The 19,333-nt window shown below is 51.3% G+C and overlaps 1 protein-coding gene and 1 long non-coding RNA gene across 9 annotated transcripts; one reads left to right on the top strand and one right to left on the bottom strand.

The window, feature by feature from the left end:
- Nucleotides 1-477: 477 nt before the first annotated feature.
- On the top strand, nucleotides 478-13,838 carry KCTD7 (potassium channel tetramerization domain containing 7). 8 transcript variants are annotated; one of them, XR_006605215.1, is made up of 6 exons: nucleotides 478-826; nucleotides 3,442-3,611; nucleotides 6,823-7,001; nucleotides 7,455-7,827; nucleotides 11,536-11,864; nucleotides 13,173-13,838. XR_006605215.1 is itself a non-coding variant. In XM_045074904.1 (5 exons), the coding sequence occupies exons 1-5, from the start codon at nucleotides 683-685 to the stop codon at nucleotides 13,413-13,415; spliced, it is 879 nt and encodes a 292-aa protein (XP_044930839.1). In that variant the 5' UTR covers nucleotides 479-682; the 3' UTR covers nucleotides 13,416-13,838. The 8 variants fall into 8 exon arrangements, 3 of the variants coding, with proteins under 3 accessions (XP_044930839.1, XP_044930841.1, XP_044930840.1); XR_006605214.1 differs by having other exon boundaries at nucleotides 13,403-13,838; XR_006605218.1 differs by lacking the exon at nucleotides 13,173-13,838 and adding an exon at nucleotides 9,515-9,610 and having other exon boundaries at nucleotides 479-826; nucleotides 11,532-11,639.
- Nucleotides 3,725-18,894, bottom strand: LOC123390681. Its single transcript, XR_006605219.1, has 2 exons — nucleotides 18,694-18,894; nucleotides 3,725-4,017 (listed from the first exon to the last, which is right to left on the bottom strand). It is a non-coding gene; the product is annotated as an uncharacterized LOC123390681 (long non-coding RNA).
- Nucleotides 18,895-19,333: the final 439 nt, after the last annotated feature.

Raw genomic sequence — 19,333 nt, forward strand, 5'->3', positions numbered from 1 at the left:
CCGCACCCTCCCGCCTCACCCTCCGCGTCCTCCCGCACCGCACACCCCATTGGCCTCCGCCCCTTGCCGCCGCGCCCACCCGCTCCTCCACCGCGGCGGCCCGCTCTCCCCGCCCGGGACTTCCCCGGCCCTCAGCGCCGCCCACAGACCCACGACCGGGCTGCGGGCCCCGCCTGCTCTCTCCAGCAAGGAGGCGCCGACCCCGACGCGGGCACCACCCTCGGAGCCAACGAGGAGAGCCCGCGTAGACGCGGCGGCCGCGCGCGCACCCGCCCTGCGCGCCGGGCGAGAGGGGCGGGCGGAGAGGGCGCGTCCGCTGGCCTGACGACCAATCAGGGCAGGGTGGGCCCGCAGCCCGGCTCCCAGTGGCCACTCAGGCGCAGGCCGACGCGCTGCCTGCTCTCGGACTGGACGAGCTTCCTGCCAATCAGAGGCGGAGCAAGAGGCGCGTCGGCCAATAGCGGGAGGCGGCCGGGTCAGGCCAGTGCCCGGCGGTGCGCGCGGTGGTCGGCGAGCCGCTCGGCGCGGAGGGAGTGGCCGCCCCCGGGCCCCCGCACCCCGCGCCCTCGGCCCCCCGGGCCCGCCCCTCGGCCGCGCCGCGTCATGCCCGGCGCCGCTCGGCGCTAGTGTCCGAGCCGCCGCCGCCCGCCCGCAGCCGCGCCCACTGTGCAGAGCCAGAGGGATGGTGGCAGTCACGGGGCGGGAGCCAGACAGCCGTCGCGCGGACGGTGCCATGTCCAGCTCCGACGCCGAGGACGACTTCGTGGAGCCGGCCACTCCGACGGCCACGCAGGCGGGGCACGCGCTGCCCCTGCTGCCCCAGGAGGTACCGGGGCCGGGGCGTGGGGAGGGGCGCAGGGGAGAAGCCGGGGCCCCGCAGAGCTGACCGCGGGGAGAGCTGACCGCGGGGCGTGAGCGGGGCTCGGCTGGGGTCCGAGGCCGGGCCGAGGGCGGCGCCCGAGGAGCTGCGCCTGCTCCCCCCGCCCCGGCCCAGCCCCCGCTCCCGGAATTCACGGGCCGCACCCCGCGGCCGGTCCTTAGAGCGACGGGGCCGGGGCCGGGGGAGGGCCGGGCGCCCCGAGAGCGGAGCGTCTGTCGGAAAGCCAGGAGGCGGCCCTCGCGGCGCCCAGACCTGCTGCCCCGCCGGCCGGTGCAGAGACGCGGCCCGCGGATCGGCGTGTCCGCCTCCGCCCGCCGGCCGCGGGGCTTTCCTCCCGCCCCCGTGCCGGGGCCCCTCCTGGCTGCGTGTGGGAGCCTCGGGGGGGGGGGGGAGAGGGAAGGTGGAGCCTCGCGGCGCGGCCGGACGGGACGAGGAGGAGCTGCGGCGGCGCTGCGGGAGGGAGGCCGGGGCGCGTGCAGGCCCGGGAGGGGGACAGCTCCGGGGCGCGGGCCGGGGCGGGGGTGGCGGGTCCCCTCGGGACTGGAGGCTGCGCTCGCAGCATCCCGAAACGCCCGTGCCCACGAGCCAAACCCTGCGGGCGTCTTCGCCCCCGGGGAAGGAAAGGCCGCGGCGGGGTCGTCTCTTGGGCACCGTCGCCGGGAAGGCGGCGTGGTCTGCGAGCGGGAGCGCCGGACCCGCGCCAGGCCCGCTGCGGGCTGTGGGGTCCGCACGCTGCTGGACCGCTCCCCTCGGCGCCCCGGTCTTCAGCTCCACGGAGCCAACCCGCGGCCTGGCAGGAGATGCCCTTGGAAGAGGCCCGAGAGCTCCAGAAGTGTGGAGTCCGTTATCCCGCCGCAGCGCGCCCTGGGCGCAGGGGCTGCGGAGCGCGTAGAAGGCACCTGCTGCCCTTCGGCTGCCGAGGGACGGGGTGACAGGGCACCCACCCAAGAACCGCACCCGCCTTTCTGTCCTGTCCTTCCCCACTCGCTCATCCAGGGCCTGTTTGGGTCCTCACTGCGCCCCGGACAGCGCGTGGGGCTCCGGGTAACTGTGACGGAGTGTGTTGCGGTCCTGCTGTGTTTCACCAAGAATTTGAAAACGTATTATTTCACTTATATGTAGAATCTACAAAACAAACACACGAACAGAGCATAAACCGACTCATAAACAGAGAACGAACCAGTGGTTCCCAGAGGGGAGGGGGTGGGAGGAGGGGCAGAGTGGCTGAAGGGACTGGGGGTGCCGGCTTCCAGTTCGAAATGAACAGGTCACTGGGATGAGGGGCACAGCGCAGGGAAGGTAGTCATCGACCCTGTAATAGTGGTATCTGATGGTAGCCGCCGAGTGGTGAGCATACTGTGCCCTATAGACCTGCCAGACCACTGTGCCCAACACCCCAGAACTAGCAACCTCGTGTGTCAGCTACACCTCAAAAAACGAGTGGGGAAAAGATGGAACTGGAAAGCTGGGGGAAAAGACTCTGCAGACAAAGGTACCCGGGAGCCTGAGAGATGTTATAATACTGAAAAGTATGCACTAGTGTAGAATTTTAGTTAAGCTGGAGGTTTGTGGGGGAAATTAGAGAGAACTGGCTTCATTTCTTTAAAAACAACAAGCAGTGAAAGATCCTCCTCCCCCCAGCGGGTGCTGAGCATTTTATCCAGAGCTGCTTTGGGCCATTCTGTACCATCATGCCCTGTTCTCCCCTTGCCCGTGCCTCCGGAACCTGAGCTGGACCAGGCACTGATCTCGCTCTATGGTTTAAATAGGAGAGAAGCAGTGAGGTAAAGCGAATGCGGGGTGGATGTCTGGAATGATCCACGACCACCTGGGAGCCCTGCTGTGGGTGGCCTCGTGGTTAGTGAATGAGATGCTGCCCTCAGGAAGCTTGGGTTCTAGAAAGGAGAGCGGATAAGAGTACGTAACAGCCAGCCTGCCCTGCGGCACGCCAGGCACTCCAGAGAGGAGAGCGTGGCACATGGTGGAGGCACAGTGGAGGGTGACTCGTTAGTTAACTCGGTCTTGGGGGCAAGCGGGGAACAAAGGGCAGAACACTCACAGGATCAGGAACCTTAAAGAGAAGCGTTTAGAATGAATGGATGCTGCTAACTTATATGGTGCCGTGGTGTGCATTAGACAAAGGGCACACAGCTGGGCTGGCAGATCACTGGGAGACAGGTGCCCTTGTGCAGTGAACAACACACACCACATTCAGGGCAATTGCATTAGCTAGATGGACAGAGGGAGACTGGGAAGAACATTCCGGACAGAGAAGACAGCATAAGCAAGGACATAAAAATGGTAAATTCATTCTAGAGCAGAGATAGTAGAACTGGGGTGGGGAGGCCTGATTGAATGGTATTGGGGAACAGTGGGGTCGACTTGGCAACTGAGGAGTGTGGGGGAAGGGGGCGACAGGAGAGCATTCAGAAAGACTCCCGTATTTTAGCCTTGGGTACCTGAGTGGTGCAGCACTGATGAGACCCAAGGAGACGCAGACAGAGCAGCCCCTGCTCTCATTCCCCAGTGCCTGGCTGAAAGTGCCGGTGGTTCCTTTCCAGTTTCCTGAGGTTGTCCCCCTTAACATTGGAGGGGCTCACTTCACCACACGTCTGTCCACCCTGCGGCGCTATGAGGACACCATGCTGGCGGCCATGTTCAGCGGGCGGCATTACATCCCCACCGACGCCGAGGGCCGGTACTTCATTGACCGGGATGGCACGCACTTTGGGTATGTTTATCCCTCTGTGATCAACTCTGTAGTCCGAGTAAGTGTCCTGGGCTTCAGTATGGGGCGTTAGTGTCTTTTACGGTACCTAGAAGAGGAGATCGCAAATGTGCTGCTGGAATTTAATAAATGTGTTTATTGAATGATATAAAAAGGCAGTTAGTTTCCCAGAGGAGATGAGGACAGCCCGAGAAATCCCAGGTGACACCCAGTGGCTGCATGTGGTGGAACAGCTTCTGTCCTGTGGAACTGAAGACCAGAAAGTTGTCATCTGTGTGGAATAGATGTGATCCCACCTGGAGGCGGGGGAGTTCCAACAGCTTCTTGCGGGAAATCCTCAGATTCGGATTCTGGGGCTCCACATCGCCATTAGGGAGGGACATGGTGTGTGACCATGTTGTCAGACTTCCTTCAATAGTTTAAAACAAATGAAAAAAAAAGGTGAGGGAAGCGCCAATATGTGATTGCCATCCTTTAATTTTGCCAAAAGAAGTCTTTACCAAAAAAACCCCCCAAAAACGAAAAAAAACACTTCAATTTTGACTGTCATTTTAATACTAAAACATGGAAAGACACAATCTCAAAAAAGAAAATAGCCCTTCGCAAGAAAGGATTTCTGACACCTCACACATAAACAGTTTAAAGACTTTATGTTTTAGTTTCCTTATTTGTGAAATGAGAAATAATTGTGGCTGCCTCGCAGGCCTGCCATGCCGATTACATAAGGAGCCTTTCTGTGACCTCTGGCCAGGTCCCTCCAGAGCATGTGGCGAAAGCTGTTTGGCCCTTCAGCCCAACTTTGGAATGCCTAGAGAACGAACATGGTTCTCGACCTTCAGCGGTTCTCGACTAGGGAGGCAGAAACTCTACAGCCACTACCTCTCCGTGCTGGCCTCTGATTCGGATTGCCCGCACTGGGAGAAAGGTCATTTTTATCCTCAGAAAGGAGCCTCTGGTCAAACAATTTACTCTGAACCATCTGGGTGTCCCCATTGGGCTGTCAGCTGCCTCCGATGCTGAGAAAACAAAGTGTCACATCACTCTGCAGAGCTATAAAAAGATTTTTGTTTGCAGGCTGTTTGGGGGAGGAAAGTGCTGGCCCCAGCTGGCAGCTCCCACAGTACTCTTAGCTGGGCCTTGCCCCGGGGTTATGTTTTTCAGAGCAGACCAAGGTTTGCTTAAGATCCTAGAGCGCTAATTTGGAAAGGGGTTGTGGGGAGGGGGAGCAGGGTTTGGCTCTAGGTTGATGTGCCTGTGCCCAGGTGGCCATAGCTGGAGAGGGGCGGAGGCAGGCAGGGGTGTGGCAGAAAGCAGGATATTGTAGCATTTCTCCTTGGGCTGCTGGACTCCCGTGGCCTATGACTCATCATCAGCAGATGAAGTTGCCTGAAGACTCAGATAAAATAGTGCAGGTGTTTAAGGCATTCGGTCAGGTACATTTCTCTGCTGGGGCGGCTCCTGTGCTCCCAGTACCCACCACGAAGGCTGCTTGATGAGTGAAACGCTTGGGACTGGAGTCTGACCACTGTGGATATGGGCGTGGAGTCAGGCAGGTCTGCATTTGGGCTCCTGCTAGCTGTGGCTCCTTGAGTAAGAGTGTTCTTTAACTTCTCCGAGCCCCTCTTTTTCCTCACTTATGAAATGGACCTAAAATGGAACTTACTGCACAATGTCATTGAAGTGATTCAGTGGGATAAGACATGGAGAATGACTGACACAGATCAGGACTTAGTTAGTGTTCGCTGGTGTTACGTCTTGGTCATAGACCACTACTGAGGCAACATCTTGATCTTGGGGTTTACTCACACGTCTTTACAGAAAAGACCTGCCCACACCTACCAGTGAAGGATCTGATTACTCTTAGCACTTAAAGAATCTGAAGATAGAATGAAAAGAACTGAGTTTTTATTTTAAGAAAATGCAGCATGTGATTCTATTCACCCAAGCACCAGTTTGTTCAGGTGTTGTGGGTAGTCGTTTGATGTGTTGGTAGCTACAGAATAAGACTGATGGCGAGGATGTAGAGAAGATGAGGAACCCTTGTACATTGCTGGTGAAAATGTAAAACGCTATGACCATTTTGTTAAGTGTGTACTTCACCTTACAAGTGAACAGTTCTGTGGCACCTGGGTGGCTCAGTGGGTTAAGCCGCTGCCTTCGGCTCAGGTCATGATCTCAGGGTCCTGGGATCGAGTCCTGCATCGGGCTCTCTGCTCAGCGGGGAGCCTGCTTCCTCCTCTCTCTCTGCCTACCTCTCTGCCTACTTGTTCTCTCTCTCTCTCTCTGTCAAATAAATAAATAAATAAATCTTTAAAAAACAAAACAAAACAAAAAAAACAAGTGAACAGTTCTACTCTTAATATATACCCCAGAGAAGTTGGTACGTGTGTCCCCAGGAAGTCTTACACAGGAATGTTCATAACAGCTTTACTCATAAGAGCCCCAAACTGGAACAACGCAACTGTCCATCAACAAGAAAATTGGTAAATAAACGACAGGCTATCCATTCAGTGCCGGGCCACCTCCTTTGTCACACATGACGTACGGAATGAGTCTCAGAAGCATTCTGTTGAAGGAGAGAAGATAAGCATAGAAGAGAACGTACTGTGTGCTTCCGCTTATATGGACGTCACGATGAGGCAGAAGTAGTCTTTGTTGATAGAAGAATTTGGGGCTTGAATGGGAAGAGGCAGAGGGAAACTTTAAGGAGATGGAATGTTCTGTATCTTGGTGGAGGTGGTGGTCATAATCAAACTGTACCTTGATTGTGTATTAACTATATCTTAATTTAAAAATCTAGATTAAGGAGCCCAGAAATCATATCTTTCCATTATTCCTATATATACCCAATAAAAACAACACCTAATAAAAATAAAAAATACACCTAATAGTAATTTTAATGGTAATGATGCTGATAATAACAGCTGCTAATGCATACTGAGGGCTTACCCAGTGCCAGGTATTTTCCAAGCACTTTTTATCTTTAAACTCACTGAATCCCTTGATCCTATTATGGCGTAGGGTTTTTTTTTTTTTTTTTTTACAATTTTCCCTCATTTTACAGATGAGAAAATCAAGGCACAGAGAGGTTAGGTTCACTTACCCAAGATTATGCAGCTGGTAGTCTGGTTCCAGATTCTGTGCTCTAAGTACCATGTGTCACTGCCCAGGTCCATTAGCTCCTTCTCAGCACCTCTCTTTCCTTCCTGCTCAGAGATGTGCTGAATTTTCTGCGCTCGGGCGACCTGCCGCCCCGGGAACGTGTACGGGCTGTGTACAAAGAAGCCCAGTACTATGCCATCGGTCCTCTCCTGGAGCAGCTAGAGAACATGCAGCCTCTGAAGGGGGAGAAAGTGCGCCAGGCATTTCTGGGACTCATGCCCTATTACAAAGGTGAGGGGTCAACTGCCCAGGGTGGTCAAGGTGTGGGCAGGGAGGGTTGAAGGCGTCTGTCCGGGCCTAGGTCTTCACCAGAAGAGGCGGTCTGGGATCATCTGCATTGCTCAAGGTTGGAGAGACTTCTGCTTCCCTTTCTGCCCTCCCCTCCCGGTCACACTGGGACGATTCAGGTTAAATAGGACCCACTTGGCCTATGACATCATCAAATCCCATTTCAAAAGGATTATCCCCATTCCATCGTTTGGGTTTCCTTTTGCCACGGTGGTCCATGATCCCTGTTTAAGTCTGCATCCTTCATGAGCCCAGAGAGTCCCTGCCCCAGGATCTCGCTCCCCTGTTGGATCCTGCCTTCACTGGGGCTCTCTCTGTGTGCCCTGACCCTGCCTCGCCCACGCCCCAGCCTCCTGACCCTTGTCCCAGTGACGGGTGCCGTCTTCACCCCCACAGACCATTTGGAGCGGATCGTGGAGATTGCCCGGCTGCGTGCGGTACAGCGGAAGGCCCGCTTTGCCAAGCTCAAGGTCTGTGTCTTCAAGGAGGAGATGCCCATCACCCCCTACGAGTGTCCGCTTCTCAACTCCCTGCGCTTCGAGCGGAGCGAGAGCGATGGGCAGCTCTTTGAGCACCATTGCGAGGTGGATGTGTCTTTTGGGCCCTGGGAGGCTGTGGCTGATGTTTATGACCTACTGCACTGCCTGGTCACGGACCTCTCAGCCCAGGGCCTCGTCGTGGACCACCAGTGCATCGGGGTGTGTGACAAGCACCTCATCAACCACTACTACTGCAAGCGTCCCATCTATGAGTTCAAGATCACGTGGTGGTGAGTAGCCCTGCTAGGGACAGAGGCCTGTCAGGGAGGGCGTCTGTTCTCTATAGTGGCTCTGGGAGTAGGATCCTGAGAGGGGCACTAACTGCCCCAGACCCGCTGAGGTGAGGACCAAGTCCTGGGGCACAGCTGCGAGGGGTTGAAGGTCTCCTGGCAGCTCCAGCCTCCTGGCTGGGCCTTGAGGTCAGGCGTAGGGCTTGTGGCCCGGAGGGACTTGTACCCGCGCTCTCCTGACCTTTCCTCAGGGCACGGCAGTCTTTTCCTGAGGCTGATGGGGTCTGGCGAGCTGGGGCTGCACCAGGAAGTCCAGAGAGGTTTTGTCACTCTCCTGGTCTTGCAAGAGAGTTTCTGCCCTTTTTAGTGCCACGTTACCAACTACTACAGGCGTGATCCCTTCCTCAGCCCCGTTCGAGGGCCCCTTGCGTGTGCCTAGCACACAGGTATGAGCACAGATTGCTATGGGGGTTACCCAAGGACCTACCCCAAAGCCCCTGACTGAAGGAGAAGCATTTTCTCTCCCTCTTCCCCCAGGGATAGTTCCAGGCTTTGTTTTAGGATGTGGAGAGACTCTTCCTCCTGAAACATACTCTTCACCACCTTTTGGAGATGTAACCATAGTTGCCAAAGCCGTGCACCAGGTTGGCCTTAGAAGAGAGCACAATGTTTACAGCCCTGCCTTAGGGCCGCAGCTTCTCCTACCTTCCACCAACCTTCCTTGCTTGAAGGGTTATCTTCTCAGGGCTGTAATGTAGATTTCAGAGGTTCCTTTCGAAGATTCCCTGAGTCAAGCAGGCAGGTTGCATAGATCTGTTATCTTTGAGATGTAACATCCTTTCTGGAGGCTCAGAATATCTCTTTGGCTGCCATTTCATGTGTTAGCATCCGATTTGTGGTGAACCTCTGTAGATAGGAGCCCCTCTTTTAAACCCTGCTGCTTTACCCTGCTCACGTTCTCCTAGCAGAAGTGTCTGTTCTGAGGAAGCACACAAAGGCTTGGGTGGGAGGCACAGCTAGACCAGGAGCTGTAGGACAGTCGTAGCAAGCCTCCATCATGCTGTCCTCTCCACATCTCAGACAGAGAAAAAGATCCACAGGGTCCTGCTCCCAGTGCATTTTCTTCTTGCTCCCGTCTTCAGAGCAGGGCAGTTAAGCAGGCTGTGGACACGCGTCTCCTGAAAGAAGAGCTGCGTGGCACCAGCAGTGGGAACGTAACATTCCTGTGCTGCATTAAGGGCTTCTCCCTGTGATCATGACTGTGCTTGACGGTCCTGGGTATTTGTTAGGGAGGTTTTTTTATATGTAAAACACGGGCAAGGACAGCCTCATTGGTCTCAGTCCTACAAGACCAGATTGATGGGGGAGCGGGAGGGGGAGCTGAAGACGTCTGCATCCTTCTGAGGAAGAGAAGGCCAAGTCCTGGGACCTCGCTGAACCCCTCAGTGGGGCAGTGACCTCCTGGCCCTCTGTGGAGCGGGTTAGGGGCGCAGTTTTGCACTCCACGTCATGTGGTGGAACAGAGGTCCACACGGGGTTCTAAGAGGAAGGTAAAGTCAGCTGTTGAGGTTCTGAGGTATGTGTTCTCTCCGTTGTTCTCATCCACGAATGAATCATCGCTGTTCTGGAGTTGATGTCCCTGCCTAAAGCTTACTCCGACAACTCGGCTCTTGTCTTGTTCTAATAGAAGTCCTTCACTGAATTTGCTCCGATCGGTGTTACTGCCTAACGCAAACTCATTTTTGGACAGACACTGAGGCAAGCTCTTCGGGAGAAAGCTGGTGTGAGTAGAAAGGAGATCATTAATCCCAGTGCTTTCGGTTATCTGGCCTTGGCTCCTTCTCGTTGCCACCGCTGGCCCAGGGCATCACAGTATTTTGGTTAGAGTCCAAACATGGAAGACAGAGCGACTGGTAGGCTCAAATGTAAGTTTGCTCAAAGATAGGCCTGAACACTAGCTTAGGGCTACATGAATGCTGCAGGAGGACACTGTCCCCAGGCCCCTTGGACCATCTGGCCCTGTGTTGTCCTCACAGTGGTGTACTCTGTGCCGCTGTGGGAGAGACAAGGCTCTGGGCCAGTAGACCAGGCAGAGCAGGAATACTGGCAGCCAGCTTCGAGCTCTTTTCAAACGAAGTAAAAGAATTCAGTGGCCCAGTTTGGCCCTTCTCTGATGAGAAGCCAAGGCCAAGATGAAAAGTGCTTTTGGATGTGGTGGTTTGTGATAATGGCCTCCAGATAAAGGTCGTATCTGAGGAAGTGACTTTTCCCAGTTGGATCCCTTCTCAAGTCTAAATGGTCAGGTCTAGAGCATACGAAAGGTTGGGTTAGCAAGGAGGGCTCCGAGGGGTGAATGCTTGTTCCCGATCCAGGGGGGTACGTTTGCATGGAATTCTTGTGCGTAATATTGATGGGTTAAACCAAGTGCCTGCCTTTGGAGCTTCCGTTATGTTTGACTTTGGGCACCTTTCTCCCCGGTGTTGTGCTCGCTGGCTGGGAAGGTGAAAGTTTTAGGGGACAGGGTTGTATGGTGCAATAGCAGCCGTGACAAAATTCCGCAAAAATGAAAAACTTAATGGCAACAAATGAGATCGAAACAAAACCACAACGAAACATGACAGCATGCCAGATGGAGGAGCTCTTTGGGTAACTCTCTAAATAGAAGAGAGAGACGAATCGCCAGCATCCTTACTCTACCTCTGGGGTAACTCACGAGGCTGTCCATTGCCCATCCTGTGCAGAGAGTCAGCTGTGCTCTGAAAGTTTCTGTTCTTTCTTCCTGGGGCTTAGGGTGTTCTGGAGGCTGTCGGAGCCTTGTGCCTCAGGCGGGTCAGGTGACACAACCTTCCTGCTCTGGGTTGCTTGTTGGGGGACTAGAAGAATGACATTTGCAAGCCACAAAGTGGGGTGAGCCTCAGTGTGCAACCTTGGTCCAAGCCGGATCCTGAAGAGGTTAAGACAAATGACAGCAGCAACAGAACAAAACTGCTTCACTGAGCATTTTGATCCCAGGTAGAATTTTACCTCTACCTGGGATCTGTCCGTATTTGATTCCAAGTGATTAAGCTTTCTTAGGTACCTTTCACTGGGGCTCGTTCATGAAGGCAGTGCCTGCCTTGTGATCCTTGAAAGAGGGGGGCTTTATTCATCAGAAGCCGGAGCGTGGGGACGTGGGGTGAAAGAGGCACTTTTTGGAACTCTGGAAGAAACGTATATGTATGCATATGTTAACGGGGAGACGGGTGGGTTGGCAGGGGTTGAGGAGGTGGGAACAAAGACTGGGTGTAGGAACCCGTTGCCTCTGGAGCATGGGAAGTCACCTGCGCCCACGGCCTGCCTTCTGTGTGGTGGTGGGTGTGTGTACACAGTATAACACCTCCTGTGTTCATTCGCTGCCTGTCTGTAAGCGCTTTGGTGCATGGAGCCCCAGGACCCGCACGTGGCATTAAAGTGAAGAATTAGAACCTGGGTGCTGTGCCTTTCTTTTCTAGGGACTTACTCTCATCTCTCCTCTGCCCTCACGGTGCTGGCAAACAATGTCTTGATTTCTCCTTGAAATGTGGTGTGTTTGGGGACGCGCAACCACGTAAACTAGGCTCTTTTCCTGAGCTCGGCAGCTGAACTTCTGCCCTGGCTTGAAGTAAGAGGGACGTGGGCCCCGTGAAGGCCGTTCTGCAGTTACTCTAGCCTTGTCTCTGTTCCAGGTAGGAGTGTGCCCACCCAGTCTAGGCACAGAGCTCTCCCCTCTCGTGTGGAGAGGTCTCCAGGGGAAGAAGATACCACAGGTGCGCAGTCACTGTGTAGCTCCCAGCCACGTCAGGTGGTTCCGAAAGGAATCCCTTCTGTCATTCACCACTTCTTTCAAGGGAGAGAGAAATGGCTCTAAGCTTATGTGGGCCTCAGTGGTTAAGACCGGTCCTTGAGGAAAATGGACTTGAGTTGTTCTTCCTCTGGAAGCAGAGTTGGACACCTTCCTGGCTAATGAGTGTCCTCATCAAGATGTCCCTTGGAGTCACTCCATGAATTAACCCAGAAAGGTGAGTCCTGACGTGCTGGGGAGCTGTGCCGCCCTCCAACTGCTTCCTTAAATCTCCGATGATTCTGACTTTTAAAGCACTGCATCACCTGCGCCAAGTATGTCCCTGACCTACTTACTGTGCACACAACCACAGGGTAACAATACACCAATAATACTTAACGAGTGGGAAACTGAAGCTCGCAGAGCTGTAATTTCCTCAAAGGCAGGCGGCTAGTAAGTGGAAGTCAGGATTCTGAGGGCCCTTTTCCGAAATCCTCGCAGGTGTTCAGTGGGGCCCTCCCTTCTTGACAGCTCAGTGTCCCACCTCTCGGGCTTAGGGCTTCACCCTGCTCACCCTGTGAAAATTTGACAGGCAGATGCTCTGGAAGGAATGTTAGAAAGACTTTCTTTGATGTGTAGGTTTTAAGTAATCCCAGCTCGGGTCCCCAGTGTACTACCCTTCTGAGTGAGAGACGCGCGTTCACTAGGTGGAGAAGGGCCCCGCCTGTGGGCAGTGATGGACGCAAGTAAGGGTCGCCGCCTGGCCTGTAGGTGTGAGATGATCTGGGGCGGCTGAGTTAGACTCCTGCAGCCCTCGGGCCTAGCCACACAGATGTGCAGCCTGGCCACGTGGGGAAGGATGCTCCTGGCCTCAGGAGAAGAACTGAATGTAAGGCTTTTTCGTTTAGCTTAGGGCATCTTGTGTGCCTGGCTTGGGTTTTTTGCCCTTAGGCTCTGGGCCTGTTTGTTCCTTTGTCATCATTTTGGAGATGACCTCGTAGCTAGCTTCACTAACTTTTCCTTTTGATCTGTTTCACTTACAGCATGTTTCTTTCACTTTTGTTTACTTATCTTTAACTTCCTATCATTTGATTCCTTACCATTTTGTTTTTCCCGTCATGTGTTTTAGTGTTCTCCATTTTTTAAAAAATTATTTATTTATTTATTTGACACAGAGAGAGAGAGAGACAGATCACAAGCAGGCAGAGAGGCAGGCAGAGAGAGAGGAGGAAGCAGGCTCCCCGCTGAGCAGAGAGCCCGATGCGGGGCTCGATCCCAGGCCCCTGAGATCATGACCTGAGCCGAAGGCAGTGGCTTTAACCCACTGAGCCACCCAGGCGCCCCTAGTGTTCTCCATTTTTTTAAACATAATTTTAAACTTTATATCTAACATAACTTTAAAATAAAGCCCCTATATGAATAGGATGCTAATGAACGTAGTTCTTGTTCTGAGCACGGGTAATGATATGCCTTTTTTTCCCTCCTCCAGTCATTTCTACAGTGATCTTATTAGCCGTGAACATTAGGTATCTCATTTTTCCCTTAGATGAATATCTACTTCTGAAGTCTAAAGGCAAGGAGAAACTGACAGTTATTACAAAAGCCATAGATCTGGGTTATCTATTACATCCGATGGCAGAGCTCTTCCCTCCCCCTCCAGAATGCCACCGTCCCCCATATACACACAGTAACAGTAAGTTCAGACTTAGGAACAAGGCAGTCCCAGTCCCGACTGCTGAGGACTTCTTCCTTCATACGCTTGTTCTTCCCGAGCAGTGACATGATCTAAATATCCTGGGATTCCACCACCTCCAGCCACCTGGAATTCAGTGGAAACGGGACTGTCGTGCACCAGGAAGAAGTCTGACTCAACTGCAGGGAAGACTTTGAACCGTCTTGAACCATCCAGAAGTACTTCATAGAAGGGACCCGTAATCAGATTGTGATGTACCTTTTCTGCCCTTCTGTGATTTCAGTGGCAACCTGAATCACCCTTCCACAAACCATGACTTTTAGAAGATTCTCCTAATGTATTACAGACCCTGGGTTTTTTCCTGTGTCATGTGATTGTGGCAGGTGGCCTAGCTCCAGTAGATCTTTTGAATAGATGGATACATACTTCTCCTTTATTAAGGAAAAATTAAGAAATAGAAACCCAAAGCACCACAAAACTTAAGAGCTTGATCTCCATTAAAAGAAATTAATCAGTTAAGAGTTGAATTGAAATCCTTATACCTCTATTATGTTTGTAGGTGGGTTGGATGGTATCATCAGGCTTAAGTCCTAAGAACGTGTATCACCTTCTGTAAATGCCATTAGTGTGTTTATTAGTGTGAGTTCCAGCATTACATCCTTGCCTTCAGCTCTGTCTCAGCTTGCACTGTCCTGAGGACCCATCTGTCCATGCACCCATCTGTCGTGGGTGCCTACTGTCCCCACTCTCCCTGCGTCATCACCACCCCCCACCCCCACCACTTACGACTGCCCTGTCTTTGGCATTTTAAAGCTGGTTTGCCACTTCTGGCCGTACCTCATCCAGCATTTGGTAGCCAGCCCTGGTGGTGATGTTCCGTCCAGCAGTGTCCCCCACTGCTTCTCAGGCAGGTAGGTGCTCTTTGCACCAAGGTCCCAGACTTTCCGTTTCAGCTTTCTCACCTGGCCTGCTAGGATTTGAAGAGCATTTTCAGCCCTTCTCTCTAAGTTCCGTGTCTACCGTGACTGCTTCCGCAATGGCAGCAGATTCTGGCAAGGCCCCACCAGACAGGTAAGTTAGCTTCACCCTCCTCTACCCTTGGAAGGGATAATCACCATACTTTTCCCAGAAACTGCATTCACCAAGAGCTTCCTAACAAAAATAGGGACTTCCCTGGTCAGCTGACCACATCACTGATGGCCGAAATGAGGATGGCGTTATTCACTTGGCACTCCCAGAAAGTCAAGGCAGCGTATATCTGCCTCCAGCATATTCAGGAAATGTTCTACCCAACTGCCTGATTGTATACTTCTAAATAAAGCTCTGTCTGGAAATTCCCGCTGGTTCAGAGAGGTAGGATGTTGAGGAGTACTGTTTATAGTCACCTACTGGAATGTTCCACCACTTACACTGGCTGGGCGTTTAGCCTGGAGGATTCCACAGACATGGGGTTTACTGCCTGGTTTCGAATCCTGTCAGCACTGTGTTCTGCTGGGATGACAATCCTGACCCCTTGATGGCAGCAGCAGCCCTGGGATAACCTGCAGTTGTGGATTGAGATCCAGAGGTGGGATTTCCAGAAAGTTCAACCAAGGTATCCTCATGATAATGTATAAGAAAGTGATGTTTCTGGGGAGGGGGGAAAAAAAAGTGATGTTTCTTAGGTGGAAGGTTCTCCAGATGCTCAACTACCCCACAGTTTTGGGGGTTTATAGGCAGTAGTCATTCGGTCATGTTCCTCCACTTCTTCACATGGCCATCCTGCCTTTTTAGGATGCAGTTTGAGCTGACCCCTTGCTAAGGACCCAGAATTCCAGTAGCTGAAAACCCTGTACATCTTTTCTCCTATCATGGTCTTAAGCAACCCAGACACACTTCAGTGCCTTGGCAGGGATCACGGAGGCACAAGCATGGGCAGCCTCTGTCCCCTGTTTCCCCATGTCCACGATACTGGCACTGGCAGGCCGACAACCCTTGTAGGTGTGAGAGTTGCAATAAGACCAACAGATTCAAGGTCTAGAGGCGGCACTGAGGAAGCCCTTTGGGGATGTCTGTCTGCAGGCACCCGGAGTACTCAAGGTGAGACTGGGAGCTTGTTCCCCATAGTGCAGCAGGATGTGTTTTTCAAACATTTTGGCTTCTGAAGATACTGCGAACATGCACAAGAGCCCGAGAAGGAGGCCAGCTATCCCACGTGCCTTGATATCTCATGCATTCAAAATGGAAAATAACAGACTTCTTGGGACCTTCTGACACAGCAGTATGTGCTGCTTCCTTCTTCGGTGAGCGTTCCCGAACTGCATGGAGTCATTTGTATTAGTCAAGACAAAACAAAAAAGTAGCAATTGAACAATTTCTATCTTTAATGTAAGTTAGCTTAATCATAGTTGCATTGTAATAACGAGGGGCTGGTTCACAAACAGCAGTGAGAACTAGAGAGAACGTGGAAAGACCACATAGAGGAAGCGCCACCCAGGACTGAGACGGGATCCAAGGAAGAACAGCCCCTTCCCCAGAGCTGGTATCAGACCTTTTTGGAGAGGGCAGAGCCGTGGTTTACTGAATGGCAGGGAAGTCATCGGGTGCTATGCTTGGTGAAACTTGCTGGAAATCCTAACTCTAGGACGCTGGGAAAATCTCTTCAGGGAGGTGTTTTATCAGAGGCACTCCACTACAAAGCCACCCAAGGTGAGTGCTGGGGAAAGCTGCTGGCCTCTTTGTGCTGCTGGCGACCACGCACTGCAAGAGCTGCGTGCCGGAGAAGCTGTGCTGGGGCAATCACACCAGAACCAGAAAGGGAAGTACCTTTCCTCTTGGTAGGATGTCCCTGATATCCTCTGCTAATGAAGTTTAATATCCCGTTAATTGGCAAAGGAAAAAATATTCAAAAGTCCCAATCCAATTCTGCAGAGCCAACGAAGGATGAATATGGAGCTAAGAGGCAATCAATAACTGGCATCTTTTTTTTTTTTTTAAAGATTTTATTTATTTATTTGAGAGCACATGAGAGGGGAGAAGGTCAGAGGGAGAAGCAGACTCCCCATGGAGCCGGGAGCCCAATGTGGGACTCGATCCCGGGACTCCAGGATCATGACCTGAGCCGAAGGCAGTCGTCCAACCAACTGAGCCACCCAGGCGCCCCCTGGCATCTTTTTTTAAAAGATTTTATTTATGTGAGAGAGCGTGCGGGGGCGGGGGGGGGAGCAGAGTGGGGAGAAGCAGGCTTCTCACCAACCAGGGAGCCTGATGCGGGACTCAATCCCAGGACCCTGGGACCATGACCTTACCTGAAGGCAGACGCTGAAGTGACTAAGCCACCCAGGTGCCCCAATAACTGGCATTACTATATGCTGGTGACTCCCAAATTTATACTCCTGCCCAGGCCTCTTTCCTCAGCCTTGAATTGTATGCCCAGTAACCAGATAAATACCGCTACCTCAGGGTCGGTTAGCCATCTCAAGCCTCACGTATCCAAATGGAATTCTTCATTTCCTCTTCCACCCCAACATCCTGATTCTATCTTTTCTATCTCGGGAAATGCCACCGCCATTCATCCAGTCAACGAAACCTGAGAATCGTCTTTAACACTCCTCCTTAACGCACCTTCTAGTGCAATCCATCACCAAGTCTTGAATATATCTTCAGGATGGATCTTGAAAACGTCAAAAATTCACCTGTCTGAATCACCATTGTCTCTCAATCTGTGTTACTACAAGGGCTACTTCGCTTAATTTGGCCCCTGATTACCCCACCAATCTATTCTTCAAAATAGTCTTGAAGGGTCTGATGAGATCCTACAGCACGCTCACTTAAAACCCTTCACTTTTACAACGGGCTTGTAAGGTCCTACCAGGTTTGATCTGGGTCCTATGCACCCCAGCCTCCTCTCACCACCCTGCTCCTTCTTTTCCCATCTCTGCTCTGGCCTTTTTTTCACTTCCTGCCTCAGGTTTTTGTGACTGTCATTCCCTCTCCCAGGAATGCCCTTCCCCCAACCCTTCTCATGGGCTGGCTCACTTTCCTATTTTATGTTCAAATGTCATATAACAGCTCAAATGTCACATAGTAAATGGGACCTCTGATCATGCCATCTAAAGCGCACTTTCATTACTATCTATCACGTCACCTGATTTATTTCCTTTATAACATTTATTACCAATAGTAATTATCTTGTTACGTCTGTATTTCCTTTTAAATAAGCTCCCTGAAGGCAGAGATGTTGCCTCTATTGTGCATGACATTTACAGCCCTATGCAGCCCCATGACCCCAAGATCATAGCCTGAGCCAAAACCAAGAGTCGGAGGCTCAACCGACTGAGCCACCAAGGTGCCCTAGAAAGTTCTTAATTATAGTAAAATGTCAGCTAACAAATATAAAGGAAAGGATGGGGTTTGGAAAAATCTACATTTAGCAATGGTCAAATTTATAACTGACTTAGACAAGAATCATCAATGGATTCTAAAACTGATGAGCTGTTGAAGAAAAACAGGATCTAACATAGTCTCAAAGTGGTTCCCTACAAATAACTAATTACGAAGGTAAAAACAGTAACTTGACAGTGTAAACATCTGAAAGTTTCCTCATGAGTCACGTAACCAAAGTCAGCATTAGCCGAAAGGCCTGTCCTGAGAAAGACACATTATTTATATGATTTCTCTGCCAAAATGAATAACCTGAATCTAATCATGAGAAGACATTAGACAAACCCAACTTGAAGGACATTCTTTAGATTGACCATCTTCCACTTTTCAAAAATTTCAAGAACTTGAAAGACAAATAAAAATGGAAGAACTATTCCAGATTAAAGGAGACATGACAATTAAATGATCCTGAATTAGATTTGGGACCAGGAAAAGCAATAGCTATAAAGGCCTTTCTTGGGAAAATTGATGAAAACTGAGTAAGGGGTGTAGATTAAGCAGTAGGATTTTATCAATGTTAATTTCCTTTTTTTTTTTTTTTTTTTTTTTTTAATGATTCTGCTTTGGTTTTCTAAGAGGGTATCTTTCGTCTATGGCCGTGCCACCCCAAATGCACCTGATCTCATCTAAGAGGGTATCTTTGTTTTTAGGAAATACACACTGAAATATACAGAAGTCAAGAAGCATGATTCTGCAATTTAGTTGCATTCTTCAGGAAAACTGTGTGCATGTGTGTAGGGAGAGACTGAACAAATGATAAAGCAAATGGGGCAAATATACAAATTCAAGAAGCTTAAAAAACTCCAAGTGAGATAAAGTCAAAGAGATCCACACCAAGAAACATAATCAAACTGTAGAAAGCCAAAGAAAAAAGAATCCTGAAAGCAGCGAGTTGCGAGAACAAATTCATCACATAAAAGGGATCCCCAAAAGAATATAAACGGTTTCTTACCAGGAACTGTGGAGGGTAGAAAGCAATGCGTTGACATATTTGAAGAGTTGTAGAAAGCAGTGTGTTGACATATTTGAAGAGTTGAAAGAAAAACCTGTCAACCAAGAATTCTGTATCTGGGGGTGCCTGGGTGGTACAGTCAGTTAAGCATCCAGTCTTGGTTTTGACTCAGGTCGTGATCTCAGGATCATGAGACTGAGCTCCTCACTGGGCTCCGTCCTCAGCATGGAGTCTGCTTGAGATTCTCACTCCCTCTCCATCGGCCCCTCCTTCTCTCTCTAAAATAAATTATTTTTTAAAATAATTAATTAAAAAAAAATATTACATCTGGCAAAACTCCTCTTCAAGAATGAAGGAGAAATAAGACATCCCCAGATAAACAAAAGCTAAGGGAATTTGTTACTGGTGGACCTGCACTGTAAGAAATGCCCAAAGGAATCCTTCAGATTGAAAAGCAAATGACACGAGACAGTAAATTGAAGCTACATGAAGAAATAACACTGGGAAAGGTAAATACCTAGGTAAATGTAAAAGCCAGTGTTGGGGTGCTTGGGTAGCTCAGTCAGTTGAGCATCTGACTTCAGCTCAGATCACAATCTCAAGCTCCTAGGGTCCAGCTCTGCATCAGGCTCCCTGCTCA

Source organism: Mustela putorius, unplaced genomic scaffold, assembly GCF_011764305.1.
Source record: "Mustela putorius furo isolate JIRA1106 unplaced genomic scaffold, ASM1176430v1.1 tig00000139_pilon_pilon_pilon, whole genome shotgun sequence".
Lineage (NCBI taxonomy): Eukaryota > Metazoa > Chordata > Mammalia > Carnivora > Mustelidae > Mustela > Mustela putorius.